The following is a 23,505-nucleotide window of genomic DNA, read 5'->3' on the forward strand; positions in this document are numbered from 1 at the left end:
GACTCGCTTGGCTTTGCATCACCTTCCCTTAGAAGTGGAGGGCAGCAGCTGGGGGACTACTTGGAAGCAATGTTAGATGTAATCAGGTCTGCATGGCAGCTGGAGGGAACTCTGATCTCTGAGGTCTGGAAGCTTGTGTGACCCATTTGGGGATGTGTTTCAGACATTACTCTGAAACCCTTCTCTGTTGTCTGAGGCAGGCCACAGAACCCACATTCCTGAAAGCAGTTCTTTGTGGGAATGCTGAGCAGAATTAGAAGGAATGCTTCTGGAAAATTCTGTGGCCACATATTTCCACGGTACTTGCTATGGTGGAATTTCAAGTCTGGTGTGTCTATGTATTTTTGATTTTCACTGCCTGAGACAGAAGCCACTCACTGATGACATGTGGCCGTGGAGCACTTACATTGTGGATACTGCAACCAACAAACTGAATTTTAATTTACATCTGGATAGCTGCAGGCCTAAAGCTTTCATTCAAAGTTAACTATTCCCAAGGAAATGAAGAAGTAGCATCAGAAACAGAAATGTTGTCACTAATTTATTACAGCAATCATACCTAAGTATGTCCCTTCAGAATATCTAAGTACTTCCAGACTATCTTTAGTTACAAAAGGTAACTCCAGGATACAAACAAATTACTGAATTTCATCCAGGTGATAGCGCCTGCCTTTAATCCCAACACTGTCCTGGGACTCACTTAGTAGACCAATTTGGCCTCTGAACTGTAGAGGCCACCTGCCTCTGCCTCCTGAGTGCTGGGATTAAAGGTGTGTCTCGGCACACCGAGCAATGAGCCTGTGTGTAGGCTGTAGCATTTCATGTGAGGTCACATGTGGATTTTTCTTGTGTGTCATACTGATTGATGCTTAGACTTGGGAGCATCACGATCTGCCCTGCAGGTGTCGTCGTCGTCGTCGTCGTCGTCGTCGTTCCCCCCCCCCCCCCCGACAGAGTTTCTCTGTGTAGCTTTGCGCCTTTCCTGGAACTCACTTGGTAGCCCAGGCTGGCCTCAAACTCACAGAGATCCTCCTGCCTCTGCCTCCCGAGTGCTGGGATTAAAGGCATGCACCACCTCACCCGGCTCATCCTCATTTTTATTTATTAACGGCTTAAAAATCTTGCTTGTTTGTTTATTGCTTAAGTAAACCAAGACTGGGCTGAGGATGTAGCTCAGTGGTAGACAGCTTGACAGCTTGACTAGCATGTACAAGACACTGGGTTCAACCCCCAGTACCTCAAAAAAAAAAAGAAAAGAAAAGAAAAGAAAAAGTAGTGAGTCATCATCGTCAAAACTTCAAAGGATTAAGTGTCCAATTACACCATTAACCAGAACTTTAATCCTTATATGTTTAACTCAGGCTTTAGGCCTAGGGTTACCTGTGTGAACATTTTCCTGTGGGTAACATCTGGTTTATGGCTCAAAGTATAAATGGAAAGACTAGCAGAATTAGAATAATGAGTGCCAGGTGGTTGTGCTGCAGGCCTTTAATCCCAGCACTCAGGAGACAGAGGCAGGAGGATCTCTGAGAGTTCAAGGCCAGCCTGGTCTACGCAGTGAGTTCCAGGAGAACCAAGGCTACACAGAGAAACCCGGTCTGGAAAAAACAAACAAAACAAAAAAAGAATAATTAGCATATTCAGCCTATAAAAGCCTTAAACTACAACATAATTCAAAGTCTAAAAGTCTGGATGCCAGGCTGAGTGCAGGAAGACTGGGTTTGAGGGTAACCTAGGCTACATAGTGAGACGTGTCTGAGACAGGCAGGCACCTGGCTTTGAGACCACTCTTCTCTGTTCTACCTTGTTTCCTAAGAGTGTTGTAAGGCTCCAGACTTCAGGGACATACTTCTGTCTCCCATGCCACCTCTCTTCTCACCAGGCCTTGTTTACTTGTGTAGGTTGTACACCCTGGAGACCTAAAGAATTCTGTTGAAGTTGCCCTGAACAAGTTGCTGGACCCCATTCGAGAAAAGTTTAATACCCCAGCCCTGAAGAAGCTGGCCAGTGCTGCCTACCCAGATCCTTCAAAGCAGAGTAAGGCCAGCTGGGAAGAAGCCTGGAATTGAGACCACTTCGAACCTTCTAGTATATGTTTGCTAAACCTGCCTTAGTGAGCTTGTCCCCAGGTGGTGTTCACAGCGGCAGTCTGTTCACAGCTGCTCAGGCTTCTTGAAAACACGCATTTTAACAGCCTCCCTGCTCCCATCTCTCTGCTTCTGTCTTGTGAGTTGGTCATCCAGGTACCCATGATGCTGAGGTGCTGACGTAGATACCTTTGTGTGACCCATCCAGAAGAGACTGAGCAAATTCTGCATGGATTTTATGAGTAGAAATACCTAAAGGTGGCCACAATACTGCAGGCCTTGCTCTCCATCTTAGTAATCGAGAAAAGCTGAGGAGGAAAATCTTGTGTCCCTTCTCCAAGGCTGCTGGGCCTGTGTTAAAGTGTAACTCAGTAGATGGGCTCAGTGAGCCTCTCCTAAATCCTGCCTGGTTTCAGTACCCTCATCCGGTGCAGGCAGAACTGGCCTGCCAATGGGTTGGGAGAGGAGGAAAGGCCTGACTCCACGGAGTTCTTCTCATTTCCAGAGCCCACTGCCAGAGGCCCTGCCAAGAATTCAGAACCAGAGGAGATCATCCCATCCCGGCTGGATATCCGTGTAGGCAAAATCATCAGTGTGGAGAAGGTACTCATTTTCCACTACATCCCAAAGAGGCAGAGAAGGGTTAGGTCTGTGTGTTTCCATCTGGAGGAAACCTAGAGAGGGAGGCAGCATCCCTGAGGTCATAGTGCAAGTCAGAGCCCAGGTGTCCAATTGCAGGAACCTGGAGAGAGCAACACTGGTCAGAGGACTTAGCCATCAAAAGGCCAGGTACTCACCTAGAATTACCAGCTTGCCTGGACTAGCTTCTGGTCTCACCATAGGTTGGCCATTTGCCCCTTAGTCGGTGGCTGGGGGAAGTGGACTTCCTTCTTTGCAGGTCATGTGATCAATCATTGGCTGAGAACCATTGTTCTAGGCCTTTTCCCCCTGGCATTGATTTGCTTGACACTCTGGCCCTAAGCCTCCCAACCACTGGATAGACTACTTGATATGGCTGTTGGTGCTCCCACCTCAGATGGTGCTCCCACCATTCATCCACTCCCCCTCAGATGGTGCTCCCACCATTCATCCACTCCCACCTCCCGGACACCTGGAACCTTGGTGTAGTACTTGGGTCATAATGGCACTCACTAACAGTCCGGGCTACCTAATCTCCACTAGGTTCATTTCCTCAAATCTAGTCCCTTGAGGAGGAAGTGTTCCTTCAAGGCATGTTCTCAAAGCCAGGCATGATAACACAGGCCTGTAATCCTAGGATTTGGGAAGTTGAGGCAGGAGGATCACTGCAAGTTTAAGGCCAGCCTTGGCTACATAGTGAGACCTTGTCCCAAAAATGAAAAAAAGAAAAAAGACAAATGCAGGGGAGCTTTGAAAAGAGCAGGATGTCCCTTTGTGATGACCTCCACTGTGATCCTCTCCCACTAATTTATTTGCATATTGGGGTTGGAGGAGAAGAAGCCTGCCACATGTGTGGAGGTTTGAGAACTCATTCCTCTCCTTCCACCATGTAGCACCTGGGGTTCTAACTCAGGCGGTCAGGATTGGAAGCAAGCACCTTTACCCACTGAGCCATCTCTCTGGCCCTCTTGCTGGCAGCACCCAGATGCAGATAGCCTGTATGTGGAGAAGATTGATGTGGGGGAACCTGAACCCAGAACTGTGGTGAGCGGCCTCGTACAGTTTGTGCCCAAGGAAGAACTCCAGGACAGGCTGGTGGTGGTGCTGTGCAACCTGAAACCCCAGAAGATGAGAGGAGTGGACTCCCAGGGCATGCTGCTGTGTGCCTCCATGTGAGTGAGTTTTGGGGCCAGGACCTGGGGAGAGCAAGGAGGAATTGCACTGCCCGACACCCCCGTCCACCATGTGCAACCCTAAGAAAATGCCCCCTTCCACACTGATGCTAAAAGATAAGGCATGAAAGGGTTGCTGTGCAAGTACTGTGAATTAAACACCTTGCATAAAAGATAAATGGTTAAGAGAAAACTAGATGGGTAGGGCACAGTGGCATATATATATGCCTTTAATTCCAGCACTTGGGAGGCAGAGACAGGCAGATCACCAAGAGTTCAAGGCCATCTTGGTCTACATAGTGAGTTCCAGAGCTACATAGTGAAACCCTGCCTTGGAAAAAAAAATTTTAATTAAAAAATAAAATAAAGGGGTTGAGGACTTAGCTCAGTGGTAGAGTGCTTGCCTAGCAAGTGCAAGGCCCTGGGTTTGATCCTCAGGTTGGCGGGGGGGGGGGGGGGGGGGGGAGATAAAAATAAAAATGGATGGATGCTGGACACAGTGGCACCTACCTTTAATCCTAGCACTTGTGGGGAAAGGGTCTCTAAGCCTGGTTTACATCTCAAGTTCCAGACCAGCATGGCTAAACAGTGAGATCCTGTCTCACCAAAAGAAAGGCTGGAGGTCAGATACAGCTCAGTTGGAGTTCTTGCCTGGCTGGCATGAAGCTCGGGGTTTGATCTCAAGCACCTCATAAACTGAGTGTGGTAACCCACACTCATCATCCCAGCACCGGGGAAGTAACAGCAGGAGGATCAGTTCAGGCACACCCTGGGCTACATGAAACTCCGGATAAACAAACAGAAATGCAGGTGTCACGCTACCAGGAAGACATGGAGCCAGGATGCAAACCTGTTGTGATTGGGTACAGAATCACTGCTGGAGACCCAGGTATTCCTCTTTCCAGAAAAAGATACTGAACATAGTCCTGGGTTAAGTAGTCAGAGAGGGAAAAGTGACCAGGACCTCCTGGGTTATGGCATTAAGGTCCCGGGTCACTTTAACACCCACAGCTGTTGGGAAGTCCATCATCTTACCTTTTGTCCTGTCTTTCCAGAGAAGGGGTTAGCCGCCAGGTTGAACCTCTGGACCCTCCCGCAGGCTCTGCTCCTGGTGAGCGAGTATTTGTGAAGGGCTATGAGAAGGGCCAGCCAGACGAGGAGCTCAAGCCCAAGAAGAAAGTTTTTGAGAAGCTGCAGGTGAGATGCTACTGTCCTCCCTTGCCCAGGCTGCCCCCGGGTGCTGTTGCTGGGTCAGCAGTTGCCTGTTTCCCAGCTGACACTTCCTGCACTGGGTCCCTTCCTTCATTCAGCTCTGACCATGAGGGGCTGAGAGGCTCAGAAGGACCCTGCATACGCCGAGTAGTGACATGAAGCGAGTGAGGGACTTTCAGACACTTCCTTGTCCATTTGATCATAGTCTGAGAAAGCAGCAGATGGGAGGCTATCCCCATTTTACCTCAGGCTGGGACCCTCCTCCATACCACAGCAAATAAATGAGTAAAAGGAAGAAGTAGATTCCCTCCTACCCAGGAGCATTTAGAGCATTCACTAAGCCGAATACGGCCTGCTCCAGCTGTCTTGGACTCACTCGCTCACTCATTTTTTTTTTCTTTCAATAATATCAAGTCCAGAATATGTTTCAGGCACTGTTCTAAGTGCCTGGACTACACCAGTGTAACAAATTAGCTTTCTTTGTGGAATGAACTTTATAGATGCTGTCTTAAATATAAGGCCAAAATGAAGAGAGTATCCCTAGTCCTGCTGGGTGTGTTGGTGCCTGTGTGTAATTCTAATACTTAAGAGGTAGGGAGCTGGAGAGGTGGCTCAGAGGTTAAGAGCACCAAATGCTCTTCCAGAGTTCCGGAGTTCAATTCCCAGCAACCACATGGTGGCTCACAACCATCTGTAATGAGATCTGGCACCCTCTTCTGTATATATAAAGTGAATAAATAAATCTTTAAAAAAAAAAGAGGTAGGAGGACTGCCCCAAATTCATGGCAGTCTAGTTAACCAAGGAGGTCCAAAGCCGGGCAGTGGTGGTGCATGCCTTTAATCCCCGCACTCAGGAGGCAGAGGCAGGTGGATCTCTGTGAATTCAAGTCCAGCCTGGTCTACAAATTGAGTTCCAGGACAGCCAGGGCTGTTACAGAGGAAACCCTGACTGGAGGAGGTGAGGGGAGTTAATTAATTAATTAAAAAGGAGGTCCAGACCAGCCAGCGCTATACAGTAAGACTCTTCTCAAGACAATAAAACATGGACATGTTTTTCCAGTCCTGTTAAAGCTACTAAAATGGGCCCTGATTGCGTCTTTCTGATCTTTTGCTGGACAGAGGGGCATTCAGGTTAGTCTGCTTTTTATCCGAGTGTTTCCTCATATTAAGTATCCAGAGGGATCATGTGTATAGCGTATCATGGCCTATCAGCTGCTATAACCAGCTCAGGTGTGCTTAGTGGCAGAGCACTCACTGAGCATATCAAGCAAGACCCTAGGTTTGATCCCTGACATCGTCGTCGTCGTCATTATCAACACACACACACACACACACACACACACACACACACACACACACACAGAGTGCTGCGATATTAGCAGTCTAGAAGTCTTTATATTTATTCATAGAAATGAATGTGCTTATCAAAAGGTAAGAACATGGAAGCCTTTGGGGAGCAGTACTCAGAAACACTGGATCAGGCTCCCAGATAGTGGTGCACCTTTAATCCCAGCACTCAAGATCAGAGGCAGGAGGATCAATGTGAGTTTTGAGGCCAGCATGAACTACATGGTTCCAGGACAGCCAGGACTCCTCAAGAAGACCCCGTGTCAAACAAAATGAAAAAGTTGGCCAGTTCATGCTAATAATGTAAGAACTTTATGTTCCACTATGGTAACTTCTGTTTTCTGTCTGTCTTGTCCAGGCCGATTTTAAGATTTCTGAGGAGTGCATTGCACAATGGAAACAAACCAACTTGGTGACCAAGCTGGGGTCCATCTCCTGTAAATCACTCAAAGGGGGGAGCATTAGCTAGCTGGCCCAGCCTCCTCCTCGCACCATCATCTGTGGTCCCAACTTGTTACATCATCACCCGTCCCCATCTCAGGACAGACTGCAGGTCTGGAACTGTTGATAGACTTGGTAGGGACAGCTCACCTTCCTACCGTCTGAGATCATCCCACCTGGCTGCAAGGAAACGGACCGCTTGGGGTAAGGACGGCTGTCCAGCAGCAGAGCTGTACCTCCTGCCCTTGGCAGCTGACTTGAGAAATCTGGTTTCAATAGAACCAGTAGGAAAAGTTTATTCCACCGTCCTTGAAATTGGAAAAACACTGGTTCCCAAGTTTCTGAGGGGTGGTTCCCACAGCTGTACCTCTAGCCGGGATCTAGTGCCTGGTCTGGGCTAATTACAGTTTCTCTCCCACAGGAAATTGTGGGATTTGAAAAGAAGGGAAACAGAGCCTAGAGGTCTATCAAGCTTTCCAGGGCTGGCAGCATCCCAAGGCCTGCCTACCCTAAGGCTTGGCACCAGTGGCAGGGTCTGCCCCAGCTCTCCTGGGGCTTCCCTTGGTCTGCCTAGGTTGGGACATTCCCTAAACCAGATGTGTATCAGCAGCAGGATGGGAATGGACTGACACAATGTGGGTACTTCATAAGGCATCTCAATCAAGTCACTAACCACCACTGTCAAATTCAAATAAAGTGTCTGAACAAGGTGTCTGGGTGGATTCATCTGCACCACACCATGTTGGAGATAGCATGAACATACAGCAGCAGCTCTGTCACCTAACCTGGGACTGCTGACTTCAGCCCTATAATGGATGGGGCAGACAGGGATCCATGACGGACACCCCTGAGTTCCCCTCTGGTCAGAACTAAGCAGGAGGTCCACTCTTGGGCCAGTGCCCGCAGCAGGCAGGATACCACCTCTTCTGACTGCAAGCCCAGAGCACTGCCCTGTCCTAGCACAGCCAGGTTTTCTGTGGTTCATTAGCCCGGTACTAGGTTCATGCTGTTGTGAGGTATGTGTTCCTCAAACCTGGTTACAGACATTACCCAGCATCCCCTGTTGTCGATGTCTAGAAAAGAGCAGTCACAGCCAAGTTTCAATCATTGAATTAATACCTTTTAATGAAACACAGCTTTGTCATGTGTCTCACTCAAGCTTCAGAGGGAATGGGAGGACTGTTTATTTAGACATATCAAAGACTCAAAAATTTAAGGAAATATATATATTTATATTTCTCTCTTCTAACATTTTTATGCAAATTAAAAATCAGAGGCTTTTGGTCTCTCCACTTGCACAAGGTCAAGCTTATTTACCCCAGAGGACAAAGAGAGGTTGCCCCTTTCTTCTTTGTACTCTGACAGACCCAGTGCAGAAACAAGCAGAGATCCCAAGTCAGGACAAGAGCTCCAGTAACACTGGAGGGGAAGGCGGCTGCTTCCCCGCCCCCAGCAGCTCTCAGACTCCCAGGGCCTCGATCCTGGGGCAGCAGTGCTTACTGATTGATTGTCCTCCCTCCACACTCCATGGGACAGTGCCATCCCCCCAGCAGCAGCCTCCATCACACTGGGCAAGGTAAAGAGTGACAAGCTCCTAGCAGCAGGGCTGAGGGGCCTGGACTCTCCTCCAGTCCCCAGTTCTTGACAGGACAGTCAGCAGCAAGGGGCAGTGGGTCACTCTCTTCTTAGTGGTAGAGATGTTAAAGGCAAGATCTTGCCAGGCTCAAGCCCCCATGAAGAATCAAGAGGTGGCCCTAGAGGAGGCACAGCCATTGGAGCTGATAGGGACAGGCTGAGAATAAGTCATTAAATTCCAGGAAGAGAGATTAGTAGCAGAGGCTGCTATCTAGGGACAGCCACAGCCTGCCCACTTGGGATCACTGGGTGTCCCTCTTGGACTAGGGAAGAATCTGGCCCAAGGTACCCCTTTAGCTTCCCATCCTTGCCACTCAGCCTCTGCTCCCTCCTGGCTGAAAGGCAGCTGCAGAAAGGACGTGCACCAAAGAGTAGAGACGGGTCAGAGAAAGAACGAGGGCCAGGCCTGGGCCATGGCCAAGGGAGTCCCTGCCAGGCTCTCCTGCCAAGACAAAATGGACACATCCCATGGCTTCTGGCTCTGAAGCTGTGCCCATCCACCCAAACCCAATCAAGTGTCCCAGGACAGGTGCCCAGCATGCCAGGATCCCAGATGGCTTCCTACTCTGGTCTGGTTTTTGGTTTCTCAATGCACAATGCCCACAGACCTCTGGTTCTTCCTCCCCTCGTCCATGAGTCCCCTCTGAGGAGGAGCACCTGTCAAAACTGGAAGGCAGGAGAGTGGTTGGTGGTAGGATGAGGCACAGAAAGGCTAGCCCCTCTGTACTTTTTGTGCTTTGGAATTCCACAGCCTCACTCCTGCCGCCAGCCTGGGAAGCCTGTGGGGATGACTTGCCCATCTCCAAGAACTTAGGAAAGGAGTGGACTGGACTGGCAGAATGGACAGACTGGTCCCAGCTGGGGGCTGGCTACCAAGAGACTGATGCTGCCACTGTGTAAACAGGCTCTTGGAATGTGGTTTCATGAGCCCTGGAAGATGGACACGCAGCCATTTTGCAAAGTGCTTTGATTCTGGACTACAATACACATGATTCCCAACGTGAAACAAAATAAACACGTGTTCTGCTCCCACCTCTGTGGCCTTGGGATGGGGGTGGAGGCGCAGCCACCCACTCCCACCAGCTACCTTCTTCAAGGTGAGGCTAAGGCCAAGGCTGAAGGGCTTCTGGAGGTGGATCCTTTCAGGAAAAGGCATGTGGGAAGGGGAACTCGGAGGATGGGTAACATCAGGCTTGCATAAACATGGAAGGCTGTGGAGATTAAGGCTGCAGGCATCCTTTCTTCGGCTGAGTGCCATGTCCTCTCTTCCTTGGAGCTGCTCGGGTCCCTGAGAGATTGTATTCCTGGGATGGGTCGGCAGTGCCCGTTGATGATGGTCAGACCAGTCTCTTCTATGGATCTGTGGGGAAGGGGACACTGAGCAAGCCTCCCAGCTTGGTTCTCACAATAAACCTAAGACCTGCTCACCCAACCTGTGTACCCTCACTTCACTGAACTGGGCAAGACGCCTTCAACAGACCAACATGTGGGTATCTCTGCCACTTTACAACGTACCCGAGATGAGAAATGACGGGACAAAACTGAACTATCCTCGCGTCCGCTGCCAGTGTCTGTGTCCCGTCTACCCTCCCCCCTCCAATTCCTACCACTAGTTTGAAGATGAAGTCCACCTAGCCCACATATCTCAAAACCACATCCGAGAACATTCCCCCTATAGTGACCCCAGAGAACTGATTCTGCACCAGTGCCTGCAGTACCTGAACCAGGGGGGCCCATCTTCTCCGTGCCAGCCAGCTGCACGCCTCCATTCTCTGCCAGCTCCCCGTTAGTCCTGTCCTCAGCGTGAGGGAGCCCGTTGGTGGATGGCGCAGTAAGAGACTCCGCCCTAGGAAAACTGGGGGAGGAAGGAGGGATTCCTACAGAAGGCTTGCGGGCCACGGGTGGGGGAGCCTTGGAAGGCTTCTTCTGGGCCTGGGATGGCCGCTGCTCTGAAATGCTCCGAAGTTCAGCCACCAGATTTCGCTGGAGGTCAGCCTGGGCCTCAGGGGACACGGGCCGCTCGAGCTGCAGTTTTTTGGTGCCCTTGGAAAAGATGAAGCTGGCCTTGGAGGCAGGAGATTGTGGAGACCGTGGCTCTGCCTCGGGTGGTCCAACCTGAACACTTCCAGGGTTCTCAGCGGCAGCCAAACTGGAGGCCTTGAGTCGGACGGCAGCATGGAGCCCAGAGGAGGGGGCAGGCACTGGGCTGGCCCGCCCTGACAGGGCTCTTCGAAGTGGCTTCTGGGGGGCCGATGGCCCTGGAGATGAATTTGGAACCCCTGTGGAAGCACCCACAGATCGAAGCCGTACCATCTGCAGGAGTGAGGGTGTGACCAGAGGTACGCCAGCATCCTCCCTGGGAGCCCCACTGTTCTTGCCCACAGAGTCTTTCTGAGGGACCTTGGCCAGAGGCTCTGAAACAGAACTAGTTGGAGGTGGAGCTGGTGGAGCTGGTGGAGCTGGTGGAGGGGTCTGGGTATGCTGGGGTGAGGTTTGGGATGAGCTAGCAGCTGAAGGGGTGGCAGCCAGGGAGCTGCAGGGATCCAGGGGGCCAGGCTCCAGGCCTGCAGAGAAGACCACCTCCTCAGGTGGGGGAAAGTCAGCCATGGACAGGTCCTGTAACTCAGGTGTAGGTGGTGGTGGTGGTGGCCAGCTGGAATCTGGGGGGCACTCTTCAGCAGTCTCTGGAGCAGGTGGGACCTCCTCAACCACTTCGGGCTTCTTGCTAGGCGGTGGGGGTGGGTGGTAAGGTGGGGGTGGGGATGGTGGGGGAGACTGGTCTTTGGAGGCAATGGGAGACTCCTGGAGTGGAGTCAGGGTTGTCTGAGGCATGGAAGGAGATGCAGGACTGGTGTCTATTGTAGAAACTGGCCCAGGAGCCAGAGCAGGGGCAGCCAGAGCAGGGGCAGCCTGGCTAGAGCTCTTGGTCTTGGAAGGTGGTGGAGAGAAAGGCGCAGGTACCTTAGGGTGAGGAGGTATGACAAACCTGTCACCCAAGGGGGTGGACATCTGCGGACCAGAGTGATCAGAGGGAGTAGGGTCTGAGGAAGAGGAACACAGAGATGTGAGGGAAGAGGACACAGAGGCCCCAGGAGATCGAAGGGATGTCACTCGATCTGGTTTAGGGGGCTGAGCCCGGCCTGGGGAAGCAGGGGCACCTGCCAGACCCTTGTGAGGGAGAGTTGGGGTTCCGCTCTGGCTTGAGTAGCCACTGGAAGGTGAAAGTGTCCGTTCTGGGGAACGTGGGGGGCGCCTGGAGCCACCTGGAGACAAGCCAGAGCCCCAGCTGCCTGCTGAGCTGGGTGGACAAGGCACTGCCCCCACCCCTGCAGACCCACCTGTGGGGGGTGGCCGGGGCAGCTGTGGCTGCTGCTTCCGCTCAGGTTTGGGCGGCAGCCCTGCGGGCCCACCGGGTACCGCTGGGCCCCGCTGATGGAGGGAGTAGGTGCGGCGGGGAGGTGGGGGAGGCCGCTTCATCTTACGCAGGGACACGCTCCTGCCAGACAGCTGCCCACTGCTGCGGATGCTGGCTGTGTCTGAGACCTCGGCAGTGCTACCCCCACTCGGGGACCCCCTCCCACTGCCCCCTGGAGGAGGGGGCACCGCGGGACTGCTGGCTACAGAGCCCTCCGGCTGGCCCTCGGAGCCCCCCTTGGAGGAGAGGGTGGACCCATCAGACACGATGGTCTCAGAGGACTGGGAACAGCTCCAGGTGTCACTGGACGAGGAAGCATGGCGGCTGCGGGGCCGGGGGCTCGAGGCCGAGGAGAAGCGGCCCAGGGAGCGCACGGAAGCCGGGCTGGCGGACAGCAGGCTGCAGCGGCTCAGAGTGCGCAGGCTGCTGCGGCCCAGAGCCACCACGTCCACGGTGGGGGGCAGCACGGCGTGCGGGATCAGTTTCGACAGGTAGGTGGCTTGGGGTGAGATAGACATGGCTGGACTCAGCGGCTCTGGAGGCCCCGCCCCTCCGGTCAGTCCAGGCACTGCCAGGGACATAGGCCGGGTCAGTGGTGGGGGCCGGGCTCCCGTGGACCGGCCAACAAGTGTGTCGTCGTGGTAAACGCGGTCAATGTGGCGCTGTAGGATGGCCTCTGTATCGGGGCCGGCCTCTGCTTCTGCCTCCAGAGCCTGCAGGGACACCCGGACCCCCGTCCCTAAGGCCAGGCCCGGGGGGCGACCGTCCACTGTGGGAATGCGGACAGCATCCCGCGGCCCGGGAGGCTGTGGAGTGCCTGGGGCCTCACGGCTGTTCCCACTGTTGCGCAGGCCTGAAATGGACAAGGAGACGGAGTCAGCGGGGGGCCGGCCAGGCTCTCCGTCCACCACCCCTGCCCACCTCACCAAGCTCACCAAGTTCCTTCTGCACGTGCTGAGGCAGTCCCAGCACCGTGCTCCTCCGCTCCCTCCGGCGCCGCCCCGACTTTCCAGATTTGGGAAATGAGTCATGGGGTCTGAAGGTGGAGCCTAAGGGCCAGTCCAGGGGGTGAAAACCGTTAGAGCAGGACTCTGAACACTCCACAAAGCACTGCTCTGTACTAATAAAGGACTAGGAACATTCTGGCAGGGCTAGGCTTCTTTAAGACTTCTGGAAATCCCCTTACGAATTCAACAATGATCTTTCCGTTTGGCGAACAGTTCTTATTACTTAGTGAACATATTATGTCATCATATTAAATGCTTGATATTCGTTCCAATAAGGTAAATGCTCTTAATATCCTGATTTTCTGGAGAAGGCTGCTATAGAGATTGAGCCCAGAGCCTTACACATGTCCTCTGAGGCAGGCAGTCCCTAGCTAGTCCTTTGGCTTTTGTTTTGAGGTGGGGGTCTCATACAGTCAAGGCCTCTAACTCACTACATGGCTGAAATGACCTTGAATGTCTGACCCTCAAACTTCTACTTCCCAAGTGCTGGGACTACAGGTGGGCACTACCACTCTCTACATTATATAATGCCAGGGATTGACCACGACTTCCCGAATACAAGGGCAGCACAATACCAACTGAGCTATATCCCAAGCCAATCTGTTATCTTCCACAGAACTTCAGTCAGACTCTCAGAGAAGTGAAGGGTTTATCTTCCACAAATCTGGGTTCCCCAGCCCTTAACTATCTTGTTTTGGGTCTGTGTCCACCATGACCCTCCAAGGATAAAAGGTACTGTCTCCTAAATTCGCTGAATCACTAAGCCTGGGTCAGGACAAAAAGGGAAGCTGAGGTTCTAGGACATGCTATGCCCATCGCCTCTTTCCCCTGCCTAGGAATCCCAGCAAGTGACAGCACACCTCTGCGCTGGATCATCTCTGATCGGACGGAGAGGGCATCCTCCGCTGTGGAGCTCTCGGTCATGTAGGACTTTTGACTGCAGAAGGAAATGGTGTCTTCATCCGGCCCCGTCCGGGAGGACTGTTGGGATAAGATCAGCTTGGACAGGCTGCCTTAGGCCTCTCACTGGAACTTTCACTCATAGATTTTCCCAGCATCACCCAGCACTGAGCAGGTACCAGATGGAGCAAGCCTGGACTAGCTGTCAGAGGTCATTTAATTTATGCGCTTCAACATACAGAAGAAACCAGTCCAGAGAGGCCCAAAGCCATGCATGCCAGAAGCTAAGCCAGAAGGAAAGAGCAGGGCAGAGCTAGGCACAGGGCTCACCTGGATGCTCTGGGTGTCTCCATGGTCCCAGCCACCCTTGCTCAGTTTCTGTCTTTCTAGAAGATACCAGAACGGTGTGTTGGCCTAGGCCCCTGCCCCCAGGAGCTGAGAGCAGCACTGGAGAGGGCAAGGGCAGGGACAGTTACCTTGATGCTGTAGGGAGCGGAGCCCTTCCTGGGCCTGCGTGTGCAGCTCCTCCAGGTGAGGTGGTCTCCCGCTGGGGAAGAAGACATTGTCCTGGTGCTCCTCTACTACAGATCCTAGCCCCTGGCTGGGCCCTGCACTCTGACGTTTATCACTCTCAGCTTTGGCAGAGCCTGATGGGATGAGAAGAGGAAGTGAGGCCCTAAGATATATGGGTCCTGGAGAATCTTCAGTATGGTAACACAGGCAGGTAGCACACATACATTCAATGTCTACCCCTACGACATACACCCTCGGGTGCATTTATCACATAATGGGACCACACAAAGTCAACTCACAGAACACACAGGCAAACTACATCCATACAACATTCACAGGCTTCCTCGATGTATACATACAAACACTATCCAAGTATAGTGAATGTACCTACACCAGCTTCCACAGACCCACATGACACCATTCTGCATACACACAAACAGCATCTAAGTACACACAAAACTGCATCCACAGGTCACTCAGGGTTCCACATAGACACCCCTAATATACACAGAGACCAGAGCAAATACATTTGTCTCTGAGACCTGAAGCTTCACTTTAAAGGAAAACAAACCACCTTCTTCAAACTGTCCCTTGGCCCAAGTCCAAGGAGAAGATGCCAGGGGAAACCAGGGAGCTGTCAGTCATAATCAGGTTCCCAGAAAACCCTGAGGGAAGGGTAGGCCAGGGACACCTACTTACCCATATGGCTGCCCTCTGGAAGGATGGGCAGGGAAGGGGAGAAGAGGGATCCCCTCAACTCCCATTGGGAACTCAGCCTCTCTTGGGGGAACAGGCCAGGTATGGCCTCTCCTGGAGGCCCTGGCCTGGCCCCAGGTACAGAGGAGCCAGGGCTCCATTACAAAGGCTCCTGTTACAGGCCCTGCCCACCGAGGGGCTAGTCATCTAATCCTGAGGATGGGGGCTGCGTCAGCACTTTGCAGTCCCAGCCCCTCTTTAAATGAAACCCACAACATAAGCAAAAGTGCTGGGAGAGTCATGTGACCCTGGCAGTACCCTGAAGAGGGGCAGAAACAAAACAAGCCCTTTCACGGCCGCCCCACCCCGGGAACTGCTCGGAAGGACACCTGCCATTCCCAGTCAGTGTTCTTCAGCACCAGAGGACCTGCCCCCAGAAGCCACAGGAATCCCACCAAGGTAGAGCTAAGAGGTTCCCCCAAGAAGTCTTGGGTGTCCTGCCCTCCCCCCAAACCCTTTGGTTTTACAAGTGGAGAAAGAGACTCAAGTGGAGTGTGACCTACTAAAGTCTGCATTCCCAGAAGGGACCCTTCCCTCCAAGGACACAAGACACTAGGAGCTCCTCCAGGCAGAAGCCAGGTCTGAAAGCCAGGCTCCTAGGCCCTCCTCCAAGTCTGGTTCCCAGGACATGCTATCCTTGCTGCTCCCCACCCCAGATGACTCAGGAGGGGGCTGCCCTCTCTCTAACCTGGGATGCTGAGCTATACCCAGTAAGGAGTGGGCATCCCAGCAGAAAGGCCGTCTGGCCCTAGGGCAGCAGACTCCAAGGTCAGAGACACCTGGTCCACCCTCCCCGACCCCAAGCAGCATTCAGACAAAGGCAGTAACAAAGCCGCTGGGCAAAAGCATGGCTGCACTCGGCCTGCGGCCGGCCTGGTAACCAGCACCCTGAGCGCATCGTTCTTCCTAGCCTTGGTCCTCACTGACCGCGGGGTCAGGCAAAGGGAGCTGTCACCCCTTCCCTACCCTACCCCCACAGCCACACCCACTCACCCTTCTTAAACACCTCAAGGAGGGCTGGGAGGTGCCGGCCCAGGAACACTACCATGTCTGCAGCAGATGGTCCCCAGAGCACCAGACAGCACTTTCAATACAGCCCAGCCCCAAGGGGACTCGGGAGGAGACGCAGGGATGCAAAGCCAGCTCCCAGCCAGCGGCACAACGCAGCTGAGCACAGTTCCAGCAGCGGGGGAGGGGCTGCTCCAGGTTCTCCTCCCACCTTTGCCACAGATCCCGCCCAACCACTAACCCCACCCCGCTACTCCTAAGCAGGACACAGGGAAACTGAGGCCCAGAGACCGGGTGCTTTGCTACTGAGTATGACTGAAGGCAGTAGAGAGAAAACACACAGTTCTAGCTGGGGGTCACTGACTCTGCCCCCAAGTTCTTGTGGGTGCCAGATGGTAGGTGGAAGAGCCATCAGACCAGACTCGGCATGGTGCTCATGCCCAACACCCAGCCATCCTGGCTAATAAGGTAATTTTCTGAGGAAAGAGATCAATCAGCTCACAGAAAACCAGACAGGAGCCCAGAGCTGCCTGTGAGGATGGCAGGGACAGAGCTGGCTTCCGAACACAGCACATCATGTGAGGCCAGTGAGATGCCCACCCAGCTTGCACATGTCCTGAAGAACTTCCTTCCCACCTCGGCATGTGATCAGAAAGGCTGAGGAACTGCAAACTGTTCCTCCAGCCTAGGGTCTTCCCAGATGCCATCCTACAAGTGCTCACCAGGCACTGAAATAAAGAATTAGCCCAGAAGCAACCCAGAGGTGGAGCTCAGAAAAACAGCCAGAGGTGCAGAGGAGGGGAGAGGAAGGAAGGGCTAGGGAAGGGAGAGAGGAGTTAGGAAGAATGTCAGGTTCGGGTGCAGATTCAAATCTACCACACAAGCTATGACCTTTCATAAAAGCAAGGTCAACATCTGGCATGGCTTGGTGGCACACACCTGTAATCCCAGCACTCAGGAGGCTGAGCCAGGAGGGTGGTAAATTCAAGGCTAGTCTGGGTTACATGGCAAGAACCTGTCTCAAAAAAAAAAAAAAAGAGGGGAGGGGTCTGGAAAGATGGTTCAGTGATTCCAAGTGCCTGCTACTCCTGTTGGTTTCCAGAGCTCATATTGGGTAGCTCATCACAGGCTGCTTGTAACTCCCTCCAGGACTGGACACCCTCTTCTAGACACACTCCTCAGGAGGCACCAACACACGAAGAGCCGATACATACATATACGTAAAAACTGAATGAAGAAGGGCGGTGGCGCACGCCTTTAATCCCAGCTCTCGGGAGGCAGAGGCAGGAAGATCTCTGTGAGTTCAAGGCCAGCCTGGGCTACAGAGTGAGTGCCAGGACAGATACCAAAACTACACAGAGAAACCCTGTCTCGAAAAACCAAAAGGAAGGGAGGGAGGGAGGGAGGGAGGGAGGGAGGGAGGGAGGGAGGGAGGGAGGGAGGGGAGAACATTATGGTGCAGGGTATACAGCAACCAAACAACATCTACACAACAATCTCAAGAAGTGAGGGTTTTGGTTTAGTTTTGTTTCTCTGTGAAACAGCTCTGACTGTCCTGGATCTCCCTCTGTAGACCAGGCTGGCCTCGAACTCACAGAGATCCGCCTGCCTCTACCTCCTAAGTCCTAGAATTAAAGGTATGCTCCACCACCGCCCAACAAAGTAGGTGGTTTTTATTGTTATATTTTTTGACAAAGTAGACCTGGCTGACCTGATACATGTCAGCTTGGGTTGGCCTCAAACTTGTGGTAATCTTCCTGCATCAGCCTCTCAAGTACTAGGACTGTAGGTATGTACCATCACACCTAGTAGAAATAGGCACTTTTTTTTCTTTTGAGACAAGGTCTTTGTAGCTCAGACGGCCTCAAACTTGTTAGATAGCCAAGGATGACCTTGAACTAATTTTAATTATTACATTATTTTGAGTGTATGTGTATGGGTGCACACACCACTACACGCATTTGGAGGTCAAAACAGTCAGGAATGGGTTCTATTTTTTCACCATATTGACCCCAGGGACTGAACACAGGTAGCTAGGCTTGGCAACAAGCACTCTGCCCACTAAATCACACATGTCTCTGACTCCCCTGCCTCCGCCTCCCGAGTGCTGGGATTACAGACTTGCACCACAATGCCCAATGTATGTGCTGCTGGAAAGTAAACCCAGAGATTCCTGCATGCTAGACGAGGCAAGCACTCTACCAACTGAGCCACACCTTTTGCCCAAAGTAGGCACTTTCATCCCATTTTACAGATGAGGAAATGAGACAGTGGGGGTAAACAGTACACTGTTTACAGTAAAGCTGCCTCTGGCCTCCACTCAGTAAGTAAGTGGCAGGCGCTTTTTCACCAAGGACAATCTGAATCCAAGTCATGTTCTATTTACTGTGTCAGCTACAAACCTTACCTCCCTGCTTGGGGTGAGGGTGGAGGGGACTCCATCATCTCTATAAACTGGAGGGGTTTCCTGTTTGTTTTTTGCTGTTTTGGTTTTTCAAGACAAGGTTTCTCTGTGTAGCCCTGGCTGTCCTGAAACTTACTCTGTAGACCAAGTTGGCTTCAAACTCACAGAGATCCCCCTGCCTCTGCCTCCCAGAGTGCTGGGATTAAAGGCACTCACTACCACTACCAAGCAAACTGGATGGTTTTAAAGCATACGCTGCCCTTGTGCTCCTCCTCATAGGCATGACCCATCAGCCACTCCTATGATCCCACACAGACAGGAGGGTGAGATCTAAACTTCTGGACAGCGACTACTGCCTACCAGGTATTGGTGGAAGGCAAAGCCTGTGGATCATACCGTCCTGGAGGCTGACACTCTCCTAGTAACTAAGTAAGGACCCAGGAGGCTTGGGAGCTAGGAGACTTCCTGTACCTTTCACCATGCAGGGAAAAAGGGGCTGGGCTCCTACTAAATTGGGGGTATGATGACTTTAGGCCAGAGGTCCTCGACCCACAGCTGGCATTCAAGGTCACAGCTAAAACAAAACAAAACAAAACAAAACAAAACAAACAAACAAACAAAAAAAACCTGGTAACACCTCCCCCTACCCAGAGCCTGCTCTGAGCCACCCCGGGCAGAGACCTACAGACCAGTGGCTGGCTTGGGTAGGGGCTCTGCAACCTGAGTCTCTGAAAGGGAGGAACACCTCACAAAGAGCCGATAACCAGAGGAGAGGAGGAGCTTTCCAAGGCCACACTTCAAGAGTCCCAGTTCAGGCTCATCTCACAGGCCAGAGGTACAGCCTGGGGCAGAGACCTTGAGGTAAAGGGCTCTAACACAGCTGCTACCACCCCCACCTGCCTAAGGGAGGCCGCCTTGGGATCTGGATCTAAGACTTCCCGCTCCCCGCCATGTCCCATCAAGCGTGTCATACCAGGGAGCACACAGCAAGCTCTAGAACTCAGACACAGCCCATGGCCAGGGAAACGGGCATGTGCCCTAAACGTCCCACTGGGACCACCTCCACAGATGGATACACCCAGGACTACACCAGCAAAGCCAAACAGGCTCCCCCAGCCTACACCTCCTCACCTCCTGGCAGAACTGCAGACCCACACAGGGCCTGCCAAGTGGCTGCAGGTACAGGAAGGCAGGTGTGTGTACTTACTACCCAGGGGCTTTCCTGAGCCTGGGGATAGGGACAAGGGCCTGTCTCCCTATAGAGCACACTCACTTGTGCGCATGTGCACATATTCTCTTGGCAACATCCTCTATAGGGTGAGGCCTCAACCTGCCCCATTCCAGAACAAGGGGCGGGGGTGGCGCACCCACGAGTGAACAGGCCTGACTCAGGGGAGAAGAATGAAGGAGGAGGGCACAGCTGGCCAGGTGGCCTTGCTCAGGAGCTGGCACCCTCCGGCCAGGATTCAGGATGTTTAGGGGCTCCTGGTCTCAACCTCTCTCTCTATCCAGGTGGACACGCTAGAAGCGGGAGAGAGGAAGGCTTCTTCCAGACACACCTCTAACGCCAAAGCGGCAGTTGCTGGTCTTCCCATGGAAGCAAACAACAAAAGGACCTCGCAAAACTAACTCGGGTGGAGGAAGCTTGATGTTCACACTCTCCACCAGCCTGCACGGGACGTCTGCCTTTTCACAAAGGGCACAAGGAGACTCCAGGGGAAGAGACTTCACTTGCTGAAGGTCACCCAACCAGGAAGTTGCGGATCCCACATTTAAATCACACCAAATGCCATGGCAGTCCCAAGTCTGTTAACGGGGGTAAAGAATAGCCAGAGCCTCGGGCCCCTCCCTGGCCAAAAAAGGTGTACCTCACCTCTGAAGATGAGAGATCTACTTCCCTTCGCCCAGTGTCCAGCCGCGCCTCAGCAGGGGCAGAGCTGACATGCCAGGCCGGTTCTAATGTAAATATTGGGGGGCAGGAAGTGCCTGGAGCAGAAGGGGAGGATCCCATCCCACAGGGTGCCCTAGGGGGACAGGCAGCAGTGAAGGGAGAAATTAGTTACAATAATATAACAAATGTCATAATGAGTTTCCAGGTCAGCATTTGCCTCAACAATGACATAATAACCCCCTTCGGCCAGGGATTCTCAGTTCCCAAGCCCTTTCTTTTGTCCCTCAAAACATGATTATCCCCATTTTATGGATGCCACAGAAGCGGCCAGCATGAGCCTGTGGGGAAAGGGGCTAACAGTCAGAGAAACTGGATTCCGGGCTTTAGACAAATAAATCAGGTCTCTCCACCTCTGTCTGCTCTTCTCCAAAGTAGAGCTGATGTCCACCTCATCTCAGAGTGCCTGGGGACACTAAAGAAAGTCGCCCACCAGCTGCTGTGGTAATAAGGCCTATAATCTCAGCACCTGAGACAGAGACAGGAAGACTACTAGGTGTTTGAGACAGTCTATCTCAAAGAGGGGCTGCAGAGATGGCTCGGCGGTTAAGAGCACTGACTGCTCTTCCGGAGAACTGGGGTTCAATTCCCAGCACCCACACAGAGGCTCACACCCATCTGTAACTCCAGTCCCCATGATCCTCTGGGGGCCCAGCATACATCTGGTAAACAGACCTACAAGCACCCCATACCTAAGGGCAGTCAAAACACCCCTACATATAAGAGGAGCAAATTTATAATTTGAGAGAGCGCTAGCTACACTGGAGATATAGCTCAGTGGTAGAGTACTTGCCCAGCACGCATGAGAGGCTCTGGGTCTGATATCCAACACTGCCCATAAATTTTTTTTTTTTAATTAGTTGATTGGACTGGAGATGTAGCTCCATTGGTAGAGTGCGTACAGGAAGCCGAGGGTTTGATTCCCAGGACTGCATAAAATGGAGCACAGTGGCCTATGTCTGTAATACCTGCACTCAGTATTTGAGGCCAGCCTGGGCTATGTGAAACCCTGTCTGAAAAAAGACAGCTCCACAACCCAGCATAGACACACAATATTGAATCAGAGCTGGCCTCGGCCCGTCCAGGGTGTGTACCACACAGAAAAGGCCTTTCCACTCACAACACTGCAGCAACCAGTCAGTATTCAGCTGAGGAGATTCTAAGTCCTCTTTCTACTGAGGCACACCTCAAGGGTCAGTGACTTGCCCAAGGTCACATGCCCAGTAAAGACAGAGGAGAGTCACGCTGTGAACCAGCTCTGACCAGCTGCAAAACCAGGTTCTCCCCATGCAACCAGCTGCTCACTGCCCCTGCCCACTTCCTGCCCCTGCCCATTTCCTGCCCCTGCCCACTTCTGGAGCTCTCCTCCAATCTCAAGTGGAGTTAATGACCATTAAGATAAAGTCTGATAAAGCATACTTAACATCAGCTCCTATCTCTCCTCAGTGACCTCGCCCTATCTGGCAGTCCAGGCCTAAGAACAGGCAGACTCTAACCCTGGGTGTCAGAACTAGCCTGCACTCTGGCTGGCCCTTGAACTGCAGCTTAATCACTATCTGTAGCCTCAGTTTCTCTAATTGTAGTATGGGAGATGTAATCTCTAAAAGACCCTTTTGCATGTGTAACTCTGACCCTACAAGGGGGGCAGTGGTCCCCATTTAGGCTCACACATGGAATATAAAGGTGGTCCAGGGACTAGAGAGATGGCCTAGCAGTTAAGAGCTCTGATTGCTCTCCTAGAGGACCCAGGTCCAATTCCCAGCATCCTCCATGGTGGCTCGAACTGTCTGGAACTCCAGCTCCAGGGGAACTAACACCCTCACAGAGACATACATGCAAGCAAAACACCAGTGCACATAAAATAATAAATCATAAAAAAAGAAAGGTGGTTCAGCTTATCACAGACACCTCAGATAAATGAAGGCTGGTAAGTCCCTTATCTGAAAGCCCAGCGCTTCCACAGGCAAGTTCAGATATCACATAGTTGGTCACAAGTCTCCCCCAAAAGAAGAAGGGGGACAGAGGGAGTGGCCTCTGCCTCCCCCAGGGTTGGAACTTGGAAGACCTCAGGCTCTCCAGCTTGAGAAGCAAAGAGAGGACACAGGAAGTCCAGACAGTCTGACCACGGGCCCCTTCCCTTGGTCAGTAACCCCAGCAGGCCTGGTGTGCCTGACAGGACTGACCGTGCACAGAAACTGGAAGAGAGGGAGATAAGGAGGCGGCCCTCCCCTCCCTCACTCCCAGTTTGCAGTGCTCATCCCAACCCTCCCAGGACCAGGCACGCTGCTGGCCTGGGAGGACACCTAAGAAGCAGGATGCATTGTCTTTTTAGCCCAGGGGAGGCTTTGCCTTACCCACCCTGGTCCTTTCCCACCCTCCAAGGGCATTTGATCAAGTCACCTTCCTTAGATCTGGGCTTCCCTTTCTCTCTGTTCACTCTCTAAGCCCTCGGGGCCTCAGTACCTAACTCCTGCCCCTCCAAATCTCCCAGGCTCAGGTTCTCTGTCTCAGACCTGTGGACCACACAGTTCTAATGTGAAACTCATCCACCCAGGAGCTGACAGACTGAGGCTTGAATCATGTTCTAGCTATCTATCTCTTCATTCTGTAGCACAGTGCAAGTGATTTCACTTATCTGAGCTCTACCTTACCCATATGGAAAGTGGAGCAAAGAAGAGTTCTCTCTTGTTAACTGTTTCGAGAGAAATGAGTTAATGAAGAGAGCTAAAACCGGGCTTACTTTTCTCTACATTTACATTTCTGATACCAACCCACAGCCAAGCAGTCCTCTCTAGGCCTGGCTCCCAACTAATCCCAATTCTGCTGCCTCCTCCCCTCCACTCCCACAGCCCCCACCCTGTCCCAGCCCTCACCTCCTCACCTCTCCCCTGGATGACTGCAATAGGTTCCATCTCACAACCCCACCTCCCACCCTAACCTGCCCTACCTGCACCTGCCTTGGCCCTGGAGCCATCTTCCTAACACACCAGCTTTGTGGGCTCCTCCCTTTTCTCAAACACC

The 23,505-nt window shown here is 52.5% G+C and overlaps 2 protein-coding genes across 4 annotated transcripts in view; one reads left to right on the plus strand and one right to left on the minus strand.

Annotated features, from left to right (window-relative positions):
* Positions 1–7,608, plus strand: part of Yars1 (tyrosyl-tRNA synthetase 1) — a 29,754-nt gene extending 22,146 nt beyond the window's left edge. Inside the window, exons 9-13 of the mRNA XM_036178928.1 lie at positions 1,902–2,037; positions 2,593–2,690; positions 3,705–3,898; positions 4,954–5,095; positions 6,816–7,608. Coding sequence (XP_036034821.1) covers positions 1,902–2,037; positions 2,593–2,690; positions 3,705–3,898; positions 4,954–5,095; positions 6,816–6,926 — 681 coding nt within the window. The 3' untranslated portion in view covers positions 6,927–7,608. The remainder of the gene's footprint in view (positions 1–1,901; positions 2,038–2,592; positions 2,691–3,704; positions 3,899–4,953; positions 5,096–6,815) is intronic.
* A 397-nt stretch (positions 7,609–8,005) lies between these two features.
* The window catches only part of Kiaa1522 (KIAA1522 ortholog), a 28,528-nt gene continuing 13,028 nt past the window's right edge, over positions 8,006–23,505 (minus strand). For 2 of the 3 annotated variants that reach the window (XM_036178925.1, XM_036178926.1), the window contains exons 2-7: positions 14,332–14,502; positions 14,186–14,241; positions 13,816–13,936; positions 12,884–12,997; positions 10,252–12,801; positions 8,006–9,893 (exon numbers count right to left, since the gene is read on the minus strand). In XM_036178925.1, coding sequence (XP_036034818.1) covers positions 9,886–9,893; positions 10,252–12,801; positions 12,884–12,997; positions 13,816–13,879 — 2,736 coding nt within the window. In that variant the 5' untranslated portion in view covers positions 13,880–13,936; positions 14,186–14,241; positions 14,332–14,502 and the 3' untranslated portion in view covers positions 8,006–9,885. Of the gene's footprint in view, positions 9,894–10,251; positions 12,802–12,883; positions 12,998–13,815; positions 13,937–14,185; positions 14,242–14,331; positions 14,503–16,117; positions 16,303–23,505 lie in introns of those variants that run through there. The other variant, XM_036178927.1, reaches the window with a different exon arrangement.

This window comes from Onychomys torridus, chromosome 2 (genome assembly GCF_903995425.1).
Source record: "Onychomys torridus chromosome 2, mOncTor1.1, whole genome shotgun sequence".
NCBI lineage: Eukaryota > Metazoa > Chordata > Mammalia > Rodentia > Cricetidae > Onychomys > Onychomys torridus.